We start from the raw sequence: 18,479 nt of genomic DNA on the forward strand, positions 1-18,479 counted from the left end.
TTTTATTCTATTCATTAGTTGGCCCATTTTTAGGAAAAAAGACAGTTCTGCAAGTGGTCTTGTTGAGTCTTTATAACTCCCGAGTGATGATTCTCAATGTTTTGACCATTAAGATCCAATCGCACACTAAAAGCTTTTCCCAAATCCACACAACAAAGTGCGCATCTAAAATAAAGGGAGAATAAATAAACAAAAAGAGCAAGATAAATTGTGTTTCTTTTTATTGTGATTGTTGCAAGTAGTTTATAGACGATGGTCCCTTCTGCTGTGGGTCACCTCATGTACTTTTAAAACAGGGCTCATTAAGAATGTTTATTTATTTCCATGCACCAGAAAAAGTCCCTGAAATATTGTAACAATAACCGAAAACAAACTTTGATACATCACACTCTCATTATGCTGTAGTATTCCTTCATGCATTTGTGAACACTTAATATTTCATAACTTTAAGGCACACGTACATCATGATCAACAGATCCCTTCTGTATATATTCTGTCTCATAGAAAACACCTCACTGTATTTCAACCAACAAACCCACAACTTCAGCATTAATTCTTTTTGTACGTTTTGCCTTTCTGACAAACACAAGCTCTTAAAATACAATGATCCACATATCAGCGTTGTAGTACATTTGGTTAACAAATGATCCCAAGAACCAGAGAGGATGCAAACATGACACCAAAGCTGGAGACCAAGCTGCTAATGTTTGTGAAATCATTTCCAGACCAGTGTGAGGGTTTTATGGCACTGTTTCCAGTAAAGGCTGAAGTGGATTCTTCTGAAACAGTAAAGCTTTCAGGTGCTCGCATCCTCATCAAGTGGTGTTAAGCTCCAGGGCTCAATTTGTTCTGTAACGAGGGGAGAGAAATGGGTTACAATACCATCAAACTGAAATCCAAGACATAAAACATTTGATGTATATTTAGCCCTACCTTCTTGGCATTGTCCACACACTGCATGTAGGCTGAGGCAATGCTGGAGCAGGACAGAGTCTTCCCCTTGTTCTCCTTGTAGCATTTTAAAATCTGACTCTGCAAGTCTCCACACACTGGCTGGATGTTAAAACGACTAAGAGAAGAACAAAGTCATTTTAATATAAGGGGGGAAAAAAACATTTTTAATCTGGTAACCAAAATCAAAACAGGACCATTATTAGCTTTAATGGCAGTCAAATCCTGAGGTGTTCGAGACTTTTTGAGAGAGAACTAGGGAGATTTCTAAAAACTACACACTGGGGTGACTTTATTTGTCTGCATTTTGATTGCCATGGTGACGGCTGATGTGAAACTTAAAGTGACGTACGCCAGACAGTTCACTTAGGTGACACAATTGAAAATAAAGAGGACGCCTTGGTGGGAGATGTAACATGTTAGTCCACTCTGCAAACCAACTTACTGAACAAAACACATTTTAAAGATATTGTGATAGCACTGAGAAAAAAGGACTAAGAAAATCTAATGTGCAGATAATAATTGCATCTACACAAACACTGCGACACAGTGACTTACTTAAAACGGTTGTGGGTCTCCTGTTTTCCTTTCTGGAAGCTCTCAGCAGTCACTTTATAGAATGCAGTGCACTGAAAACACAAAGGTCGAGGTCAAAATATATTAGAGGCATTATACAGTGCAGCTGTTACTGTTAAAGAAACACTGAGATGAGGAAATTGAGTATAAAGAATTATTTTGTGCCACCTCTGACTACTTAAAAAACGACAGAAAATAAAAATGTATCAATCACCCTCTTACCGTCACTAATAAAGCTCCACATGAGCATAATGTAAACCTGACAGGTTTGTGGATATTTGATCTGTAAATCTGTACATGGACATCAATTGTAAAATCTGGAGGCACTTTTGGGGTTGCTTTTCTTGACCAATTTGAACCAAATATGCTCAAACAACACAAAGCATATCAGCAGCTGAGTGGGACTACATTTTCTTGCTATAAAAGGTCATTCATTCATTAGAAATGTACAGAGGCCCAGTTTAGCGCCCCGATGATTCTCTTTGCCGCAGAGATTAGTACCTTAGATTAGCTCACGTTGGCATAACTTTTTAAACTTGTTACTACTGGTGCTATATTACTCTAAGTGTTAGAATTTACAACTGCCCTGAAATGGTCATTTATGGCCCCCCTTTTTTTTTACATTGGCATAATTACATGAAATGTAAATCTTCTCTCTTTGGAACAACAGTCACTGAAATGCTTACCTTTGCTTCAAGTTTGGCAACATGATCCTTGTAGAGAGCGTCTCGTTTCCTCAAATCTTTCTCTCTCTCCTCCAGCTGATGAGCCTGTGTGAGTTTAAAACGTCTAAAGTCACATCACGACACTCCTAAATCCAGATTTATTCATGCCAATCCTTCATATCATTGTTTAATATTTGACAGATCTTGACACTGAATCTCTACAATTCACGTTTTTTCTTTTTTCAGTGACACACAACTCTTCATCAGCTCACGAAGATTAGAGCAGGAGGAAGGTGAAAAAGTGAGACATGCATGTATAAATCCTTTCCCATCTTACCTTCACCTCCATCCACTGAAACAAGTCGAAGGGAGCAAAGAAAGAAAAAGAGCCACATTAAGAGGAGTGAAGAGTTTCATGTTTTAAAGAGAGATCCTGACACATGTACAGGCGATTCCTGCGTGCTGTTCTTACGTAAAGTTGCACCATGAGCCTCTGATCTTCTGTTTTCATCCGCTCCTTCATGATGGCCTCCATCAGGTTCTCCATGTTAGTAGACTTCTCCCCATCCAGCGTCTTCTTCACCTGCTCCTCCACCTGAGCCTGAGCTGCTGCTTTGGCTTCCAATGCAGCCTGAGCCCTCAGCTCCTCCAGTCTTTACGCGCACACACACACACACACACACACACGCGCGCAAACAGTCAGCGACAGAAAACAAGAAACACACAAGATCACATTTTAAGCAGTGTTTTTGTTTTAACATTTTCCAATCAGACATCATCCGTTTATAATCTGAAACCTTTGCAGGATGGATGTACCTTTTTATTTAGTTATCCATGGCTCTAAATACTTAATCCAAAGCATCTGTTACCTTTAACTCATGATTCACAACAACTGCCCTTTTCTCAGAGTTAATTCGATTTTTAATTTATTAAATCTGTTGATTAACTTACAACTCGGTAAAAGTCAAGTCTAAACCTGTGCCAAAACTGAGCACAGTGAGTATTCATGCTTTAACATTGACAGGTTATCTTAACTTACTGCATCTTATCAGACACATTCCCACACATAATAAGATATGGCAGATGCTTGATCACAGTTAATAGTCCTTACTGTCGCTGCAGCTCCATCCTCTTCAGGTTGATTTCCTCCTCCAGACTCCTCTGCATCTCCTCTTTGATCTTCTGCCGCATTTCTTCCTCCACCGCTTCAGGAGACGAAGACAAAGCTACGCCCCAAAATAAAGACATTTGTTGAGAACACAACATTATTTCAAACGGCTGCTACACTCAGTGATCAGCTTACCTGCTGCGGCTGGAGGCACGGAGGCGACAGGTGCTTCATCCTCAATGACGGGCAGAAGAGACAAGGTAACTGTTGGCACTTGAGCAGGTGGAGCTGGATCAGGTGGAGGTGGTGCTTGAGGTTCTACAAAAGGCTCACTAACAGGGGCATCAGCAGGAACAACGGCTAGCTCCACAAAGTGAAAGGGTGGCGATGTGAACTCTGGAGCAGGAGGTGGTGCTGGGACTGGTTCTGGTTCTCTGGGTGGTGGTGCTTCTACAGCCGGGGCCACAAATGGTGGCACTTCTTCAACCGCAAAAAGTGTCACTTCGGGCTCCCCAAGGCTAATGTCCTCTGGCGGGGATAAAACTACCACTTCAACCGGAGCTGTATCAACAGGAGAAGGTGGAGTTATTGGTTCAGATGGTGTAAATTCAACAGTAATCGGAGGTTGGACTTTTTCCTCTGTTGGTGTCAACAGAACAACGGGTTCAACAGGTGAATCAGAAGAAGCTGCTGCAACAGGTTCAGTGAAAGTTGGAGATGTCGGTTTCTCTATTTCAGGGGGCAGAGATGGAACTAAAGACTCGGGCGGAGCTAAATCAACTGGAGACGTCTCAACAGGTGGAAGTAGGACGACAGGCTCAGAGGGGGCTACAACTGGTTCGAATGCATCCAGAGGTGCTGGAGTCACAAGGTCTGAGGGCCGAGATGGAGCTAATGGTTCAGGTGGAGTAACAGCGACTGGTATAGACTCCACAGGTGGGGGAAGGATGAGCGGTTCAACAGTAGGAGGTTCAATAACAGTAGGAGGTGTGGGTTCAGAGGGCACAGATGGAGCTAAAGGTTCAGGTGGAGATACAGCTGTTAGGAGGGAGTCCACAGGTGGAGGTGAGACTGCAGGTTCAACAGAGGGAGCTACAACTTGTTGTTCGAAAAGAGTTGGAGGTTCAGCTGGCGTTGCGGTGACTTGGAGTGACTCCACAGGTGGAGGTGTGGGAACAGGTTGAACAGAGGGAGCTTCAACAGGATTGATTGCAGCTGAAGGTGTTTCTTTAACAATTTCAGGGGGCAGAGAAGGAGTGAAAGGTTCGGGTGGAGTTACAGCCACGGTAGGTACGACAGCAGGTGGAACTATTGGTTCTGGTAATATTGGCTCCACAGAGGGTGGAGGTGGTGGTGAAGGAGGCTCCACAGGTCCTTCTACTTGTGGAGTAGGTAGAGATGGAGGCGGAGGAGGTGCTGAGACGACAGGGTCGGCTGAAGGTGGACTCTTTGGTTCTGCAGGTGGAGGAAGAGTGTGAAACGTGACAGGTGGAGGAGGGACGAGTTTTACAGGAAAGGAAGATGCCACCGATGGAGGCGAGGATGGGGCTTCCTGAGGAGGTGGAGCAGCAATGAATGGAGGTGGTGGTGTCAGAATAGGGAGCAGGTCTTCAACAGAAGGGGCAGGGACTGGGGTGGATGTTTGTGTTACAGGTGGAGAGGGTTTTTCATTCTGTGAGCGAGGAAAAGCGACCTTTGACGACTGCTTCATCCTGTTGATTACTTTATCTGACAGCTGACAAGACAAGAGAAACACTCATTATGACCTCCACCTGTTTGAAAAGGTATAAATAGCACTTAACAATCAAACAGTTAAAATACTTTCAAGGTCACATATCATGCAAAACACACTCGAGCATGTTTTTCAAACACTAATATTGGACATGGAGCGAGGAAAGCCCAAAGTCCCTGAAGCCCTCCAGAGAAGGGCGTGGTCAAACACAGCTCACTCACACTTGAAGCGACAGACACAGCTCACTCACACTTGAAGCGACAGACACAGAAACAGCCTGTACAACAGAGGGGTTTACAGGCGTGCTAAAATACAGGATCAGAGCACAATTTTTGGCAAGAAACTTCACAGACATGTTTTGGGGGAGCTCTGATATGCATTTAAATGAAGGATGTTTCTGAGTTTGTAGCTTTAAATGCAAATCAAGCGTTATGACCACACCCCGTCGGACGGGAATGTGGATAGGGCTTTCTGGAACCACGCTTTATTGTTTACGGAGAGAAGGCCCTCGGAGAGCAGAGCAAACACCTCGCTGTGGGAGTGTCACCCACCTGGCCTGTTTGAGAACACGTTTTCTGAAAAGTGGAGCAAGAAAAAGACGGACAGGCTGGACTTTGTCATAGTTGTGGGGATTTGTAGACATGTTTGCATCATGTTAGATAGAAGTTGTTTCCCTACTGTTTTTTTATGCTACAACTTATCTAGACAGCAGAGAGCAGTGCACTGATCTGATGCTTGGTGAAAACAAACCTGGGGAGGAGAGAGTAACACTGAACATATGTCAGACTAAATGTTTGAAACATCTCCCCGGTATGTAGAGGATTTAATAACGCTCGTGCACGCACGAGAAGAAAGAAAGGCATGTTTGGAGAGACTTTGCAAACTGAATCCATTGATCACTTTCTCACTGTTTGGAGCTTCCACTCACCCGAATGCCCTTCACAAAAGTAACTCCTCCACCTTCTCCCTCCTCGTGGGAGAAGTGACTCGGGCTGTTTCCCCCCATCCACACACACACCTGCAGCTGCACACCACGAGCAGCTGTGTGTGTTCACTGGAGATGTTTTAATCCACAAAGCGTGGATTTAATACTGCTGCTCACTGCAATCAGCTCCTGCTGCTTTAACTGTCTGCCACTGCTAAAGGTCCCAACAACAACAGCAGCAGCTATTGGATGAATCTTTACAAGGTCTCTTCTGATTGGTCTAACCCGTAAGATACAAAGGAACATTTTGTCCCTGCTTAAATAACACAATACAATAAATTAAACAGTCAATTAGCTTGGGTACGATGACTTCAAAATGTTCATGTTGTAGCTACAGAGACTATAATCTGCATTCATCTGTTGTGGAATTTAACGTTAAATTTAAACATTTTTTAATCATGTATTTCCACTTTATGTTACTTGTTTTCTTCTAAATTATCACACAACTTCAGAGATTTCGATAAAAGCACTAGCAATAAAATAAAAAAGGTAAATGTTATATTAAATACCTCCCCCCCCCAAAAAAAAAAGAAAAGAAAAAAAGAAAAGAAAAAGAATTCAAGGAACTCGAAATAAATAAAAAAGGAAGTCACATTTGCTAAATTCTCGTGCAGTTAGTCTAAAGTAAAAATATAGAGAAAAAAGAAAACTGAAATAGAGCTAAAAAAAAAGCACAAAAAAACCCCCCAACCTAATAACTTTGGAAGGGCCAATTTCACAATAAAAGACATACAAACAGATAATTACTGTTAAGTCATAAATGTGTGCATTACTTTTAAGTTGCTGCTGATTAATGAGACACACATGTATTTCATATACTTATTATTTAATACACTTAGTAATAATAATCCTAATCTTTAAAGTAAATACTATCAAATTATTCGCTTATATTTAAATAAAAGTCTAAAGCAGCAGGAAGTGTACTTAGGTTACAGTACTCAAATTGCACTTAAGATACATTGAACTTGATTCTATAACGTTAGTGTCAGTGAGCAAGGAGAACAGAGATTTATTGACAAGTACAATGTTTCTTATTAACAAACAATGGTTGGACACACCTGAAACAATCTGTCACATCAGAAAAACAGTTACAGCTAAGACATGAAGTTCAGTAATAATCCCTCTGTCTTCAAATATGTTCTCCATTCAGCATCACACGAGTGTGTTCTGTGTCTACATCGCAGCAATACTGCAGAGAAAACAAGCTGTCAAGTTGAGAACATTAATATTCAAACAGCATTACAGACAAAACAAAGTCCCACCATGATTCTGCATCTTTGAATGCTAATGAACTAAAGCGAACACTGCTGGTTATAGTCTGACTTCTTTCTGTAATCCTGTTTGCAAAGCAATGATTACCTAAAGAAGAAAATCAACATTTTGATCAACTAACATGTCGCCTGCCTAAGGCAAGTTGAGGACACCACATTGGCAAACTGTACCAGGCCTCGACTTAACGGCTGTGTTTTCATGACCGATAAATCTGCAGATTACTAAAACAAAAGGAGCTGAAACAACAACTTCCTCCAAGGTTTTCAAGTGACCACATCCAACTTGTTTTGTCCAAGCAACAGTCCCAACCTCAAAACAGTCAATGATTTATGACGTCGCATCAAAAAGACAGATTCTCCACTTTTTGTACACAAATCCAATGTTCACAAATGTGTCTTAAAATGACGAATTATTAATTATAAAAGAAGTTCCTAATTATTTCTCTTTCCATTAGATACATTTGCAGCTCTGAATGTTTACGCTTTAAGTTAATCTATTAGCAAACAATCATTTATCAACACATCAAGCAGGGACAGAGCAGCATTATCTCCGTCACATTTGGAGTTGTTAGTGGTCTTAAAGTGCTTTTATGCTGAAAAGAGACTGAAGCAACGAGTTTAAGTTTTTCATGGGAAGAAACTCGCTCTAATATTTTGTAAACAAGCTTCTTAGTGCTGAAAAGAAGCGGCAGAGACTTCATCCACTGTTCATAGATAGTGTTCATTTAAAGATCCATCAGGAGGAGCTGGGTGACAGACACATTCAGATACAAATTAGCACATTGATGATTGTTGGTCTTTACCTGGGATTTATTGACAATATCAAAAATGAAGAATATCACCAGATTATTCAAACTGTAGAGTGTTTGTATAAAAAGACTTTACTGCATCCCCACAGGATCGTCAACCAGAAACAATCTCTGAGTCCAGCATTGTGTTTTCACCATAAAGCTTCAAATCAAAGCCCAGCCCAGTTTTAGGTCCAGTCTCTTTTACTGGTTTTGCTCTACGTTTAGACCAATAGAACAGGCCTCTTTGCATGCAGTGTTGACATAGTTTGCAGATCAAAAGGAGAAAAAGCAGCTAGACAAACAACATGTAGATAAACTTAAACATCAGTGCTCTGCTGGTCTGTGAACCAGTGTAAGAAAGAAGGTTCAAGATCAGCTGGAGAATAGTGTGTGTGTGTGTGTGTGTGTGTGTGTGTGTGTGTGTGTGTGTGTGCATCCACAGAATGTGAGCTTTGCCTCTCCAGTCTCCTGCAGGATGATCTGGATGAAGATTAAAGACATTTAAACCTCAGTGAGTGACAGGAGGGACAGGGACAACTCTGCTGCATACGCTGCCTTTAGAGACGGAAATAAACGTTGAATTTATGAAAACAAATGTTTTCTTTCCCCCCTCTCTAATGCGAACTGTTTTAGAGCTTTAACATATGCTTTACACATTCAGATGTCTTTTCACAGCTTCATAGGACAGCGCAGTACTTGTTAGTGATTATATTGACAAGGGTCCTCCCTCTCGCCCACAGTGCAGCAGGTTGGCAGAGATGAGCTGATCACAAAGCAACATCAAAAGACCGGTTTGTAATTTAGTTTACCAATGTCCTGATTTTGTCCACCTTAAATATTGTTTTTGGTGTAAATTTACAGTTTTATAGTCTTTCCCCTTCCCATGTTTTTTTTTTTACATAATTCCTATTGAAACCTGTCCCAAATAAAGACAGGGTAATTTCAAGTAAATCAAATCCTGGACTATTACGTGAAGTTTTACGGTCCTTGATCGGTCTCTTCTTCCTCACTCTGCCTTCTTCTCTTTGAGGTCAGGTCCACGCAGAGCGGCCTGCACACTGCTCCACACCTCAGTGTACAGCAGAGTGCCCAGGAACACCACGGCTGTGCCCACCCAGTGCCAGGCGGTGAAGGGGTTTTGGAAGTAAAGGATTGAGAAGATGAGGCTGAGGAACTTTCTCAAGGTCACCACCAGAGTGACGGTCAGAGACGCACACTCTGTGGTCAGTATGAACACACCACGGATACACACGTACCTGAAAAAGAACTGGTTAAAGTCTGTAACAAGAGTTTGAGACGACGAGTTAAAAACGTCCTTAAAAACAACATTTCTTTCTGCTCCTTGTTTGTCTACAGTAATACTGTCTTTAATGATACTTTACCTACGTCTAACCTTCTAACCTACGTGTGTGTGTGCATGTCTGACTATGTGTATATGGAACTCCTGCTGCACTGCTGCACTGCTGCAACGCCAAATGTAATGTGGATTCACAGGCTGGGACACCAATATTACATCATTAGGGAAGTGAAGACCTTAAGATGTAATGATGGCAGAGCTTACGCTACGGAATAAAAATGCACTTTGAAAAGGGCTAGTGGCTTAAAGCCGACTATTGAATCTACGTATTCAGAACTTGTGGTGATGGACTACATTGAAGCAGTGGTTTTACTGGTGGCAGGTTCAGTATGTTTCTGCTCTGTGAGCTGAAGTCAGTTGAAAAAGTAGATTGACTTTAGAAACCAAAGATGCTGAACTTAATTGTACTTCACGCACAGAAAAGACAAACTGGGTGAATACAAATGACAACGAGAATTCCCTTCTTCTTCTCGGGAACCATTGTAATAAATCAAAAAAACGGTTTAATGGATAAATAAGCAGGAACAACTGTTTTACAGGATACTGTGTGATGACGTTGATTATCAGGTAAACCCACATTATTGGCATCGTCAGGCCGACAACAGGAACAACCACAGGAGCTGAAAAACAGAGGATACGTATGAACAGCTGTGAGGAAAGATAGAGAGTGAAAGTTAAGGGCGGATGAAGTGATGAAACTCACTGCTCTGACTGAAGGAAATGGCGTGATTGTAGATGTTTGTGGAAAGGAGCAGGAAGCCTGGCAGAGGTAGGCAGTGCTGCAAACAAAGAGGAACGAGAGACGATGAGAATCTCACTTTATATAGAATAACAGAACTTACATCTCCCCCCCCCAAGATGTTTCAAGCTTTTCTTTAGATAGAGAGGAAACTCACATTATAGAAAAGGGCCTCCTTGGAGTGTTTCCCGTACTCTTTGTACAGCGTCTCCTGAAAAATGCCCATCCTCGCTGACATCACTAGTGCAAAGGTCAACATGGCGATACCTGAAGGGACAGAAACCAACAAAAGCAAGACAAATTCTTCACTGACATCATGTTTATGCCGCTGATTGTTTATAGTGAATTTCTCCTCGCATTTTTCTACACTTCAATCAATCTTTCTTTCATGAGCACATTTAAAACAGCCTTGGTTGACTAAAGTGCTGTGCAAACAAAAAACACACATTAAGAGCGAAACACACATAAAAATACAATAAATAGGAGTGTGTCAACATTCACCATCCTACTGTGACTGAAATGTCAACTTATACTCACCTACGAGCCAGTGCATGAGGGCGGAAAAGCCTTGCTCTTCTGATTCCTCATTGGCCACATTCTGCAGAGAAAGAACGCAACGAAGCAAAACTAGATGCATAAAAATACAAAGTTCAGGCTGAGATGCAGACTGTAAATTTTCAAAGAGAAAGCTGCCCTTTAATCTAAGCAGAGAAAAAGTGAGATGTCCTGTTAGAAAAGAAAAGACATTCACAGAGAAAATAAAAAGTCGACTCAGACGACTCACCACTTGTTTGGCAGACATGATGGTGCAGATGAAGATGCCAGCTGACACTAAAGCTATGGACAGATATTTACTCATTGAATACCTGCACAGAGAGACAGAGAGATAGAGAGAGAGAGAGAGAGAGAGAGAGAGAGAGAGAGAGAGAGAGAGAGAGAGAGAGAGACTCAAAACCTATTCTGAATGGGACAGTCATCAGACTGTTGAACAGGTGGACTCTGGTTGCCTTTCAGCATCTTTAAAAAAACTCCCCCCCCCACAATAAAACAATTTTAAATGAAGAAAGTTAAAAAGTAAAACTTGTAACCTACATTGTCTTTCTTGATATATTAAGACCTTGCGTTTAGTTTCTTAAAAATCCAGATTCCTCCTTGAAATATTCTTGTTTCTTTCTGGAACTACACAGACTTTTTCATCCTAAATACAAATGTTTTTTCACTTTATTTTCTCAGTTATGACTGATGACTGTGCTTTACCTTTTCTTCAGAATGATTATTCCCAGAATCATGTTGGCGATGAGTGATCCCTGCAGAGAAACAACATAGCAGCTCAAACAGACAGGTCACACTGAGACAGAGGTTTGAATTAGAAATTGTTAAAAAGCAAACATGTCTTACTGATCTGAAGATCATATGTAAGGGCATAGCGATGTTAAAGTTGAGTGCATAGTTGTTGATCACACTGATGGTGAAGAACATGGTCACCATGATCACATAGTTGCTGAAAATGAACAGACATAACATGTTTGTCCGAGGAGTTGTTTTACAACGAATCTGCTGAAAGAAGTTCAAACCACTAATGAAGTGTTTCCTAACCTCATGGGGATCGCTGGTTTCTTCCTCCCAAAGTTGGTTTCAAAAATGAAACCCTCTAATGCGATGAAAACAAACTGAGCAAAGGTGACAATGTTTCCGCATCCTGGAAACTCTCTGAAGAATAAAAATAAATAAAAAAACAACAAATTAGTTAAATAACAGTCCAGATAACACTTTTATTATTGATGTGTTTGATCTTAAACACAGCTGCTTCAAGCTTTACTATCTTTTTATCTTCTTTTATTTATCCTCCAGTCTGTGAATCTGTTTATCATTTATTCTAAAAAAGGGAAACGATTTTAACATGTTCGGTTCAACTTACATTTGCATTTACATACAGACTGACAATGACATGATCACAACTGATATCTAAAACAAATAAATAAAAGAAGGTCTTAAGGTAGTTGTGATTTAGTTTAAGGACAGTGAAAATGGTTTTCATGCTTAAGTGGAGATAAATGATGTTAGCTTTTGTTGTTACTGCAGTTGAAGGTTTCACTCATCATCTCTATATTATATAAGAAAATACATCTAAAGCACAACGTGTCTGTGTCTTATCGCAGATGTAACCTTCTTTGCAACTGCTCTTTATGAAGTACAGTTTAGAAGTTCACATAGGCACCAGTGACAACAAGCTGTAGAATCACTGCACAATAACAAACCCTTATATCGACACACAGAAACAAATAGTTGAGGAAAACTGAGACAAAATGTGTCGCAGCTGTGAAAACTTTTATCAAGTGAAGTCGTCAAGAGTTCATCAAAAAGTCTAAGTTTGACACTGACCTTACGAGCAGCTCCAGAGACACCACATTACTACAGCATCCGATAAAAACAAGACAAATCGCAAAAGCTGTCCCCATGTTGTTTTCACTGCTGAGATCAACTCGGTAGAAAATGTGTCACTTGATGAGGAGAGTTTTAAAAAGATGCATAGCTGCAAATAATCAGCATCTTATGATTTGAATAAGGTCTCTCTGCTTGCACAAACTCCTGCTCTAGTTGAACACGTCTAAAAATATATAAGGGAGTGCGTTTCCTCAACGCACGGGCTCATGGGAGTAGTAGTTTTTCCTTACATGATCAGAAAATTGTAGGCTAAGTAGAAGTTTTAACATGATCCGATTTAAAAGGAAATAATTGAATATTTCTATAACATTTTAATAATATGTATGGTACAACATATGTGGAAATATATGTGGAAATTAACACATTTTAAGAGTTTAGAGGGATGATTTTATTGCGCAATCCCTGCGCATACACTACACGCAAACGAACGTGCTCGATAAGATAATTTCTTCAAAAGAATGTGAAGATCTCTTACTCTTCTCAAGTTTTTGGGTACCCAAAAGTTTCGAGGCAAATAAAGACAATCTGTTTTTTTGTTTGTTTAAAATGCGTATCTTCACGTTACCTTTCATACTTACAGGTATTTGTCAATAAAATTATAGACTGTTGATATTAATGAAATACATCTATCAGACACTTTATTGAACACCTTTTGGACAAAAGACAATACACTACTTCTGATCCAGTGCATGTCTACGATGTCTACTAACATGTCAATATTGACAACGTACACTATAAACATCTTCACGAAAAAAATATATATTTGTAAAATATAATTTCTATTTTTTTTTCGTATCAGCAATACTTACACATCAAGCACAAACATTTACCGGACCATAGACTTGAAAAAAAAAACCTTACTTCATTCAATATTTGGTAAGGACTACTAGTTAGAAATATAATAAACTATCAGCCTGAATAGACGATCTTCGGTAGGCTACGTTTTTTTGCGTGGCACCAGAAGACGTGGCGACGTAACCACCCGCTAGCTTCGCCTGTGTCTCTGCTGCTTCTGTAGCATCCAGCGTCCGTGAGCGCTAACAGCGGCTAAAGCCAAAGGTTCAGGTCGTTTTGTGTGACTTGGAAAATCCCCCCAGCTGCTGCCAAAATGATTTCTCTCACGGATTCACAAAGTAAGACTCGTTTGAATGACTTCACCCTTCTTTATCTTTGGAACGTGTAGATGCAGATTTGTGTGAGGTTAGCAGCTCCAGTGCAATTGGCTGAGAGCATCCTACGTCACGTAGCTGTTCTGTAATGCATTTATGGTTTAAATTAAATTAAGACATATTTCATAAACTATATCAACTAGCGGTATTTTAAAAAAAAAACAAACAACGACTTTTTTCACATTAACACAGTAATTACTCTAAATCACCAAAATCAATACTTTTAAAAAACGAGCGGTACAATTAATACCTACAGCAGAACACAAGTTACAAGTTCCTGTGTGTGTGTGTGTGTGTATGTATATATATATATGTGTATATACATATATGTGTATATATATGTATATATGTGTATATATATATATATATATATATATATATATATATATATATATATGTGTGTATATACATATATATATATATGTATATATGTGTGTGTATATATATATATATATATATATATATATATATATATATATATATATATATACACACACACATGTATATGTATATACGTATATGTACACATGTACATATGCATATATATACATGTATATATATGTGTGTGTAATTTCCATCCTGTTGAACTACATGGCATGATAGGGAACCATATATACTGGCCCAGAAAAATAGTTTTTCATTTCACAAGTTGTCGAGCTGTGCATGTTTTAAAAAAGGTGTCCACCACCTTATTTGCCTCTATGAAGATTTATTCTCTGATGGGCCCACTGCCCAACAGAAAAATAGTTTTGCTTCATATGTAAATTATGTTACTTTTATTTTTTACTAACTCCAGGTCTTCATCATTGTCCGTCTTTGTTTCTCTTAAGATGTATTCTGTCAGTTTCTGCTGTTTTCATCGTGACAACTCTTTGTATTTGTTAAACCCTGCAGAGATTGGGATGGGGCTGACCGGGTTCGGTGTGTTTTTCCTCTTCTTCGGCATGATGCTGTTTTTTGATAAGGCTCTCCTCGCCATTGGAAATGTGAGTTGATACTATCACTTCACTTTGTGATACCTCCCTCATTTGACATGATGAATGTCACACCTGTGCTCACGTCTTGTCTCTGCAGATTCTGTTTGTGTCAGGCCTGTCATTCGTCATCGGCCTGGAGAGAACGTTCAGGTTCTTCTTCCAGAGACACAAATTTAAAGCCACAAGTTTCTTTCTAGGAGGAGTTGTTGTGGTTCTGATCGGCTGGCCGATCGTTGGTGTTGTTTTAGAGATCTACGGTTTCTTCCTTTTATTCAGGTAGGTTTTCTCTGCAAGATAAACACTGTCTTTGTTTACATGGTTAAAGTTGCATTTTTTTGACAACTTTTCTTTTTAACAGAGGATTCTTCCCAGTGGCTGTTGGATTTATCCGACGAGTTCCTGTGCTCGGATCCCTACTTAGCTTTCCTGGAATCAGTTCAGTAAGTAAACCCAGACAGTCAATGAATCACACATTTATGAATAATTGTGATCATAAGCTTTGTTATTTTATTGACAGGCTCTTTGTAAAGGAAAATCACACATCAATGTGTTGCATGTCTTTCTCTCTTCTCTTTCAGCTGGTGGATAAAATTGGTGAGAGCAACACCATGGTATAACAGCGGGCTATTTTCCTGTGGAAGGAGAGTTTCTGTATTTATCACATTTCCTAACAGTGACTGTATTATTTCATTATTTTGTTCATTAACACTCCAGAACTGTGAAGGGTTCTATTTCCTGCGTATCAATGGACAATTGACTGACATCATGATATTTGTTACCAAGAGATTTTTGTTTACGTTATTTTAAGAGCTGGAAGCCGGTCTCCCATTTTGTATGATTCCAGTCTGGTATTTATAGACAGATAATGGACCACTGGTTTAACTCTTTAGAGAGTCGGGAGTGCCTCACAGCATCCACTCCTCCGGATCATGTGCCTGAACATTCACTGAGTTCCTCGATGAGGTGTTACTGATATTTTGTACATGAATATTAAATGTCTAAACGCTGAGATAAATGTTACTTTGGTAAAGAAAGATGAACTGTTGTGAAAAAAAACCTGTTTTACTGTAGCTTTTGTAAGTGCATACTTGAATTAAAGTGTGGCTTTTTATGTTTTGTTTTGTGTTTTTGGCACCAAAGATCGCATTGTTACATGAAACGCTGCATTACAACAGTCCTATCATACTGTAGGGACCGACACCTGCAGCTTAAGATTACACATATCCTTTTGAGAACCCAATTTCAGATGCAATATTTCAGTCAAACATTTAAATTCAGGGACTACAAGATTTATTTTATATGATAGTTTATTTTAATAATATTTCTGATTATTAAAATATACCCTCGTCTGATCTTCTAAGGTCCTATATATTTGTTTTCTAATGTGTCTTGTCAATTCAACAATTTTGTATTTACAATCAGAAAATTCGATGAAGCATGTGTGTTGAACAATAGTCAAACAATGACAGTTTATTTAAAAAAAAATATTGTTAAAACTGTGAAATCTGAGAATGCAATGGTTTAATGTGAATTTGTGAACTTTCTTGGATTAGAAGATTTGCACCATTAGGCTACATCTGTCGGCCACTACTGTACAATATGTATTCCTATTTACAAAACCGCATTCATTGTTTTATCAGAATAGTTTTTATTGCTAAGCACATTTACATATCATACAAGGGAATTGTATTGGTGATCAAAAACAGTAGTGTGGCGAAAAGGAGGGTGTCAAAAGAAGCTCTGTCTAAAGGCAACAAGACGGTGTAAAAGTCCCTTAATCTTGTAAAATAAGTCGAGCCAAAACAATGAGGCCTGAAATGGAAAAACTTGTGGTCCTCTAATATGGTAGTAACTGGGGCTGGTCTGAAGCCAACCTCCTGGATTCTTGTCATGATGAGGTTTGGGTATTTTCAAACTAGTTATTTTGTAATAAAAGTTAATATCAGATGTGCCGTTAGGATCTTCATATTAAGTTGCTTACCTTCACACAAGAGACATGTCTATACGCCTACTTTTAATATGACAGCTGTTAAAAGAAACATGTAAATAATCACTAATTGATGTGTTTTTTAGTCGCCAGTTTGCGGCACTTCGCAGGTGTCTACACACCCACATATTCATTGAAACACTTCTGTCATCACTTCAACTTCATTCACAAAAAACCTCTCCATTGACGTCATCACGTGGCGATCCTGTCTTAGACGTTTCTTAACGAGCAGTGACAGTTTTAACAACACCTGTCAAACTGATCAATTGAAGTAACACCATGAGATGTAAATAAGCTACCTGTCAGCCTCATCAGTGACGGTTTAAGCTGAGGTGGTTTTCTTGGTGGAGCAGGAGCCAATCAGACATTTAAACACAAGCTGCAGCCTGCACAAGAGCAAATCAATCACAACAATTGAAGGTAAGCTACAATTTTCTCTGTGTCTGTTTAAGTTTTTCTACAATTTCACTTTTAATAACCATGTAAGTCTGAGTCCTTTTTATTTTGTAAGTTAGCCTGTTCCAGTTAAAACATCCATGACATTTTTACATTTTACATTTTTTTTCATTATCTATTTAGCTGCTAAATTGTATAGCTATTAAGCTGAACTCAGTTTTTCTATCTAATTCTTCTTCTCGTGGAGGCCCTTAAGCAAGTGGATTTTGAGATACTGACAGATAATGACTGACAATGTGGTACAGTAAAACAGTTGTCAACATATTGTAAGTAGATCTGTCTACAGCTTATTAACAAAGTGTTATACATTTCAGTAGCGGTAGGCTTAGGCTTACAACTCTTCTTTCTTTATCCAGTATTTGTAGAATGAGTGTTTACATTACTCCTCATGTCTTTAAACAGTTCAACAATGTCTCCGATCATCATATTGCTTATGGTGACATTAGTTACCCCTCAGTGTTGGAGTACACCACAGGTAGATTAAAGCTGAATTTCTCTTTTTTCACATTTAAGCTGAAAAAAACATTAATGAATAAGAATGTAACAAAAAACTTTGAATCACCCCTCAGCGGAGAAATTGGACTCCTCAGGCCATCCTATATCTAACAGGAGCACGTAAGATCTGTAAAAAACATTGTAAACTGTCAAAGGCTTTGTTTTTTGTGATTGAGCTGTCTCCTTGAATTGATGAGAAATCATTTGGATGCTGATCTGTTACAGAAGGACAGCGCTCAGTGTTGGTGCGCACCACAAGAGAGGAGGGGGAGACTTTACGTTTAGGTGTGTGAATCTCTGCCGCTCATGGTGTAATGAGGGAAAACTATAATCCTATGGACAGAAACCTCAATTAGTTAATATTTATGAATAAAACTGTAACACATATTAATATTCTGAATTCTGTTTTGGAAAGAAGTGAATGAAAAGAGTTTGGTCAGAGTTGGATGTGAGGAGAGTTATTCATGATTTTTTTTATTTTGGATGTGCAGTGTTGTACTTTCCTTTTACATTTGTCTCTGCTTGCTGCTTCTTTGAAGCTACTTACAACAAGGCCAGAGATGGACCGGGATCGTCTTTGTCCTCATTTCTTCTGGATCTTCTGCAACGCGCTGTGATAGAAGGTAAAAATCCTTCAAACGATATCGCCATTACTGTGCTCCATGGTATCACATTTTTTAACCTCTTTTCTTTCACAGATGGAGGTCAACCAGATATTAATCCAGATGAGCAATGGAAGAACTTTAACTTTTTGTGATACTATATCAGGGTTCAT

The 18,479-nt window shown here is 39.3% G+C and overlaps 3 protein-coding genes across 4 annotated transcripts; 1 reads left to right on the forward strand and 2 right to left on the reverse strand.

Moving 5' to 3' along the window:
- Positions 1 to 204: 204 nt before the first annotated feature.
- LOC306825307 (uncharacterized protein) lies at positions 205 to 6,519 on the reverse strand. 2 transcript variants are annotated; one of them, XM_079345973.1, is made up of 9 exons: positions 5,961 to 6,519; positions 3,496 to 5,035; positions 3,304 to 3,418; positions 2,665 to 2,845; positions 2,530 to 2,544; positions 2,214 to 2,297; positions 1,510 to 1,580; positions 934 to 1,069; positions 205 to 849 (listed from the first exon to the last, which is right to left on the reverse strand). In XM_079345973.1, the coding sequence occupies exons 1-9, from the start codon at positions 6,036 to 6,038 to the stop codon at positions 826 to 828; spliced, it is 2,244 nt and encodes a 747-aa protein (XP_079202099.1). In that variant the 5' UTR covers positions 6,039 to 6,519; the 3' UTR covers positions 205 to 825. The 2 variants fall into 2 exon arrangements, with proteins under 2 accessions (XP_079202099.1, XP_079202100.1); XM_079345974.1 differs by lacking the exon at positions 2,530 to 2,544 and having other exon boundaries at positions 5,961 to 6,518.
- A 490-nt stretch (positions 6,520 to 7,009) lies between these two features.
- On the reverse strand, positions 7,010 to 12,855 carry slc35b4 (solute carrier family 35 member B4). Its single transcript, XM_079346936.1, has 10 exons — positions 12,558 to 12,855; positions 11,772 to 11,885; positions 11,574 to 11,676; positions 11,433 to 11,482; positions 10,960 to 11,041; positions 10,713 to 10,773; positions 10,333 to 10,442; positions 10,140 to 10,215; positions 9,981 to 10,056; positions 7,010 to 9,335 (listed from the first exon to the last, which is right to left on the reverse strand). Exons 1-10 carry the CDS (start codon positions 12,632 to 12,634, stop codon positions 9,086 to 9,088), a joined length of 999 nt encoding a protein of 332 aa, XP_079203062.1. The 5' UTR covers positions 12,635 to 12,855; the 3' UTR covers positions 7,010 to 9,085.
- A 708-nt stretch (positions 12,856 to 13,563) lies between these two features.
- Positions 13,564 to 15,877, forward strand: golt1bb (golgi transport 1Bb). Its single transcript, XM_079346242.1, has 5 exons — positions 13,564 to 13,753; positions 14,684 to 14,775; positions 14,864 to 15,042; positions 15,125 to 15,206; positions 15,345 to 15,877. The coding sequence occupies exons 1-5, from the start codon at positions 13,729 to 13,731 to the stop codon at positions 15,381 to 15,383; spliced, it is 417 nt and encodes a 138-aa protein (XP_079202368.1). The 5' UTR covers positions 13,564 to 13,728; the 3' UTR covers positions 15,384 to 15,877.
- The last annotated feature ends 2,602 nt before the right edge of the window (positions 15,878 to 18,479 follow it).

Source organism: Symphodus melops (assembly GCF_947650265.1).
Source record: "Symphodus melops genome assembly, chromosome: 6".
Lineage (NCBI taxonomy): Eukaryota > Metazoa > Chordata > Actinopteri > Labriformes > Labridae > Symphodus > Symphodus melops.

What these genes read in the sequence shown, in the direction of transcription:
- LOC306825307 (XM_079345973.1), bottom strand. Translation starts at nt 6,038, where the DNA reads ATGGGGGGAAACAGCCCGAGTCACTTCTCCCACGAGGAGGGAGAAGGT. An exon ending in CGTGCCTCCAGCCGCAGCAG is followed by an intron (nt 3,419 to 3,495) that starts GTAAGCTGATCA and finishes TTTGGGGCGTAG; the next exon opens with CTTTGTCTTCGTCTCCTGAA. An exon ending in GTGTGGACAATGCCAAGAAG is followed by an intron (nt 850 to 933) that starts GTAGGGCTAAAT and finishes CCCTCGTTACAG; the next exon opens with AACAAATTGAGCCCTGGAGC.
- golt1bb (XM_079346242.1), top strand. Translation starts at nt 13,729, where the DNA reads ATGATTTCTCTCACGGATTCACAAA. An exon ending in CTCTCCTCGCCATTGGAAAT is followed by an intron (nt 14,776 to 14,863) that starts GTGAGTTGATAC and finishes TTGTCTCTGCAG; the next exon opens with ATTCTGTTTGTGTCAGGCCT. An exon ending in GGTTTCTTCCTTTTATTCAG is followed by an intron (nt 15,043 to 15,124) that starts GTAGGTTTTCTC and finishes TCTTTTTAACAG; the next exon opens with AGGATTCTTCCCAGTGGCTG.
- slc35b4 (XM_079346936.1), bottom strand. Translation starts at nt 12,634, where the DNA reads ATGGGGACAGCTTTTGCGATTTGTCTTGTTTTTATCGGATGCTGTAGT. An exon ending in CCTCATGCACTGGCTCGTAG is followed by an intron (nt 10,443 to 10,712) that starts GTGAGTATAAGT and finishes CTGTCCCTTCAG; the next exon opens with GTATCGCCATGTTGACCTTT. An exon ending in ATAATCAACGTCATCACACA is followed by an intron (nt 9,336 to 9,980) that starts GTATCCTGTAAA and finishes GTTCTTTTTCAG; the next exon opens with GTACGTGTGTATCCGTGGTG.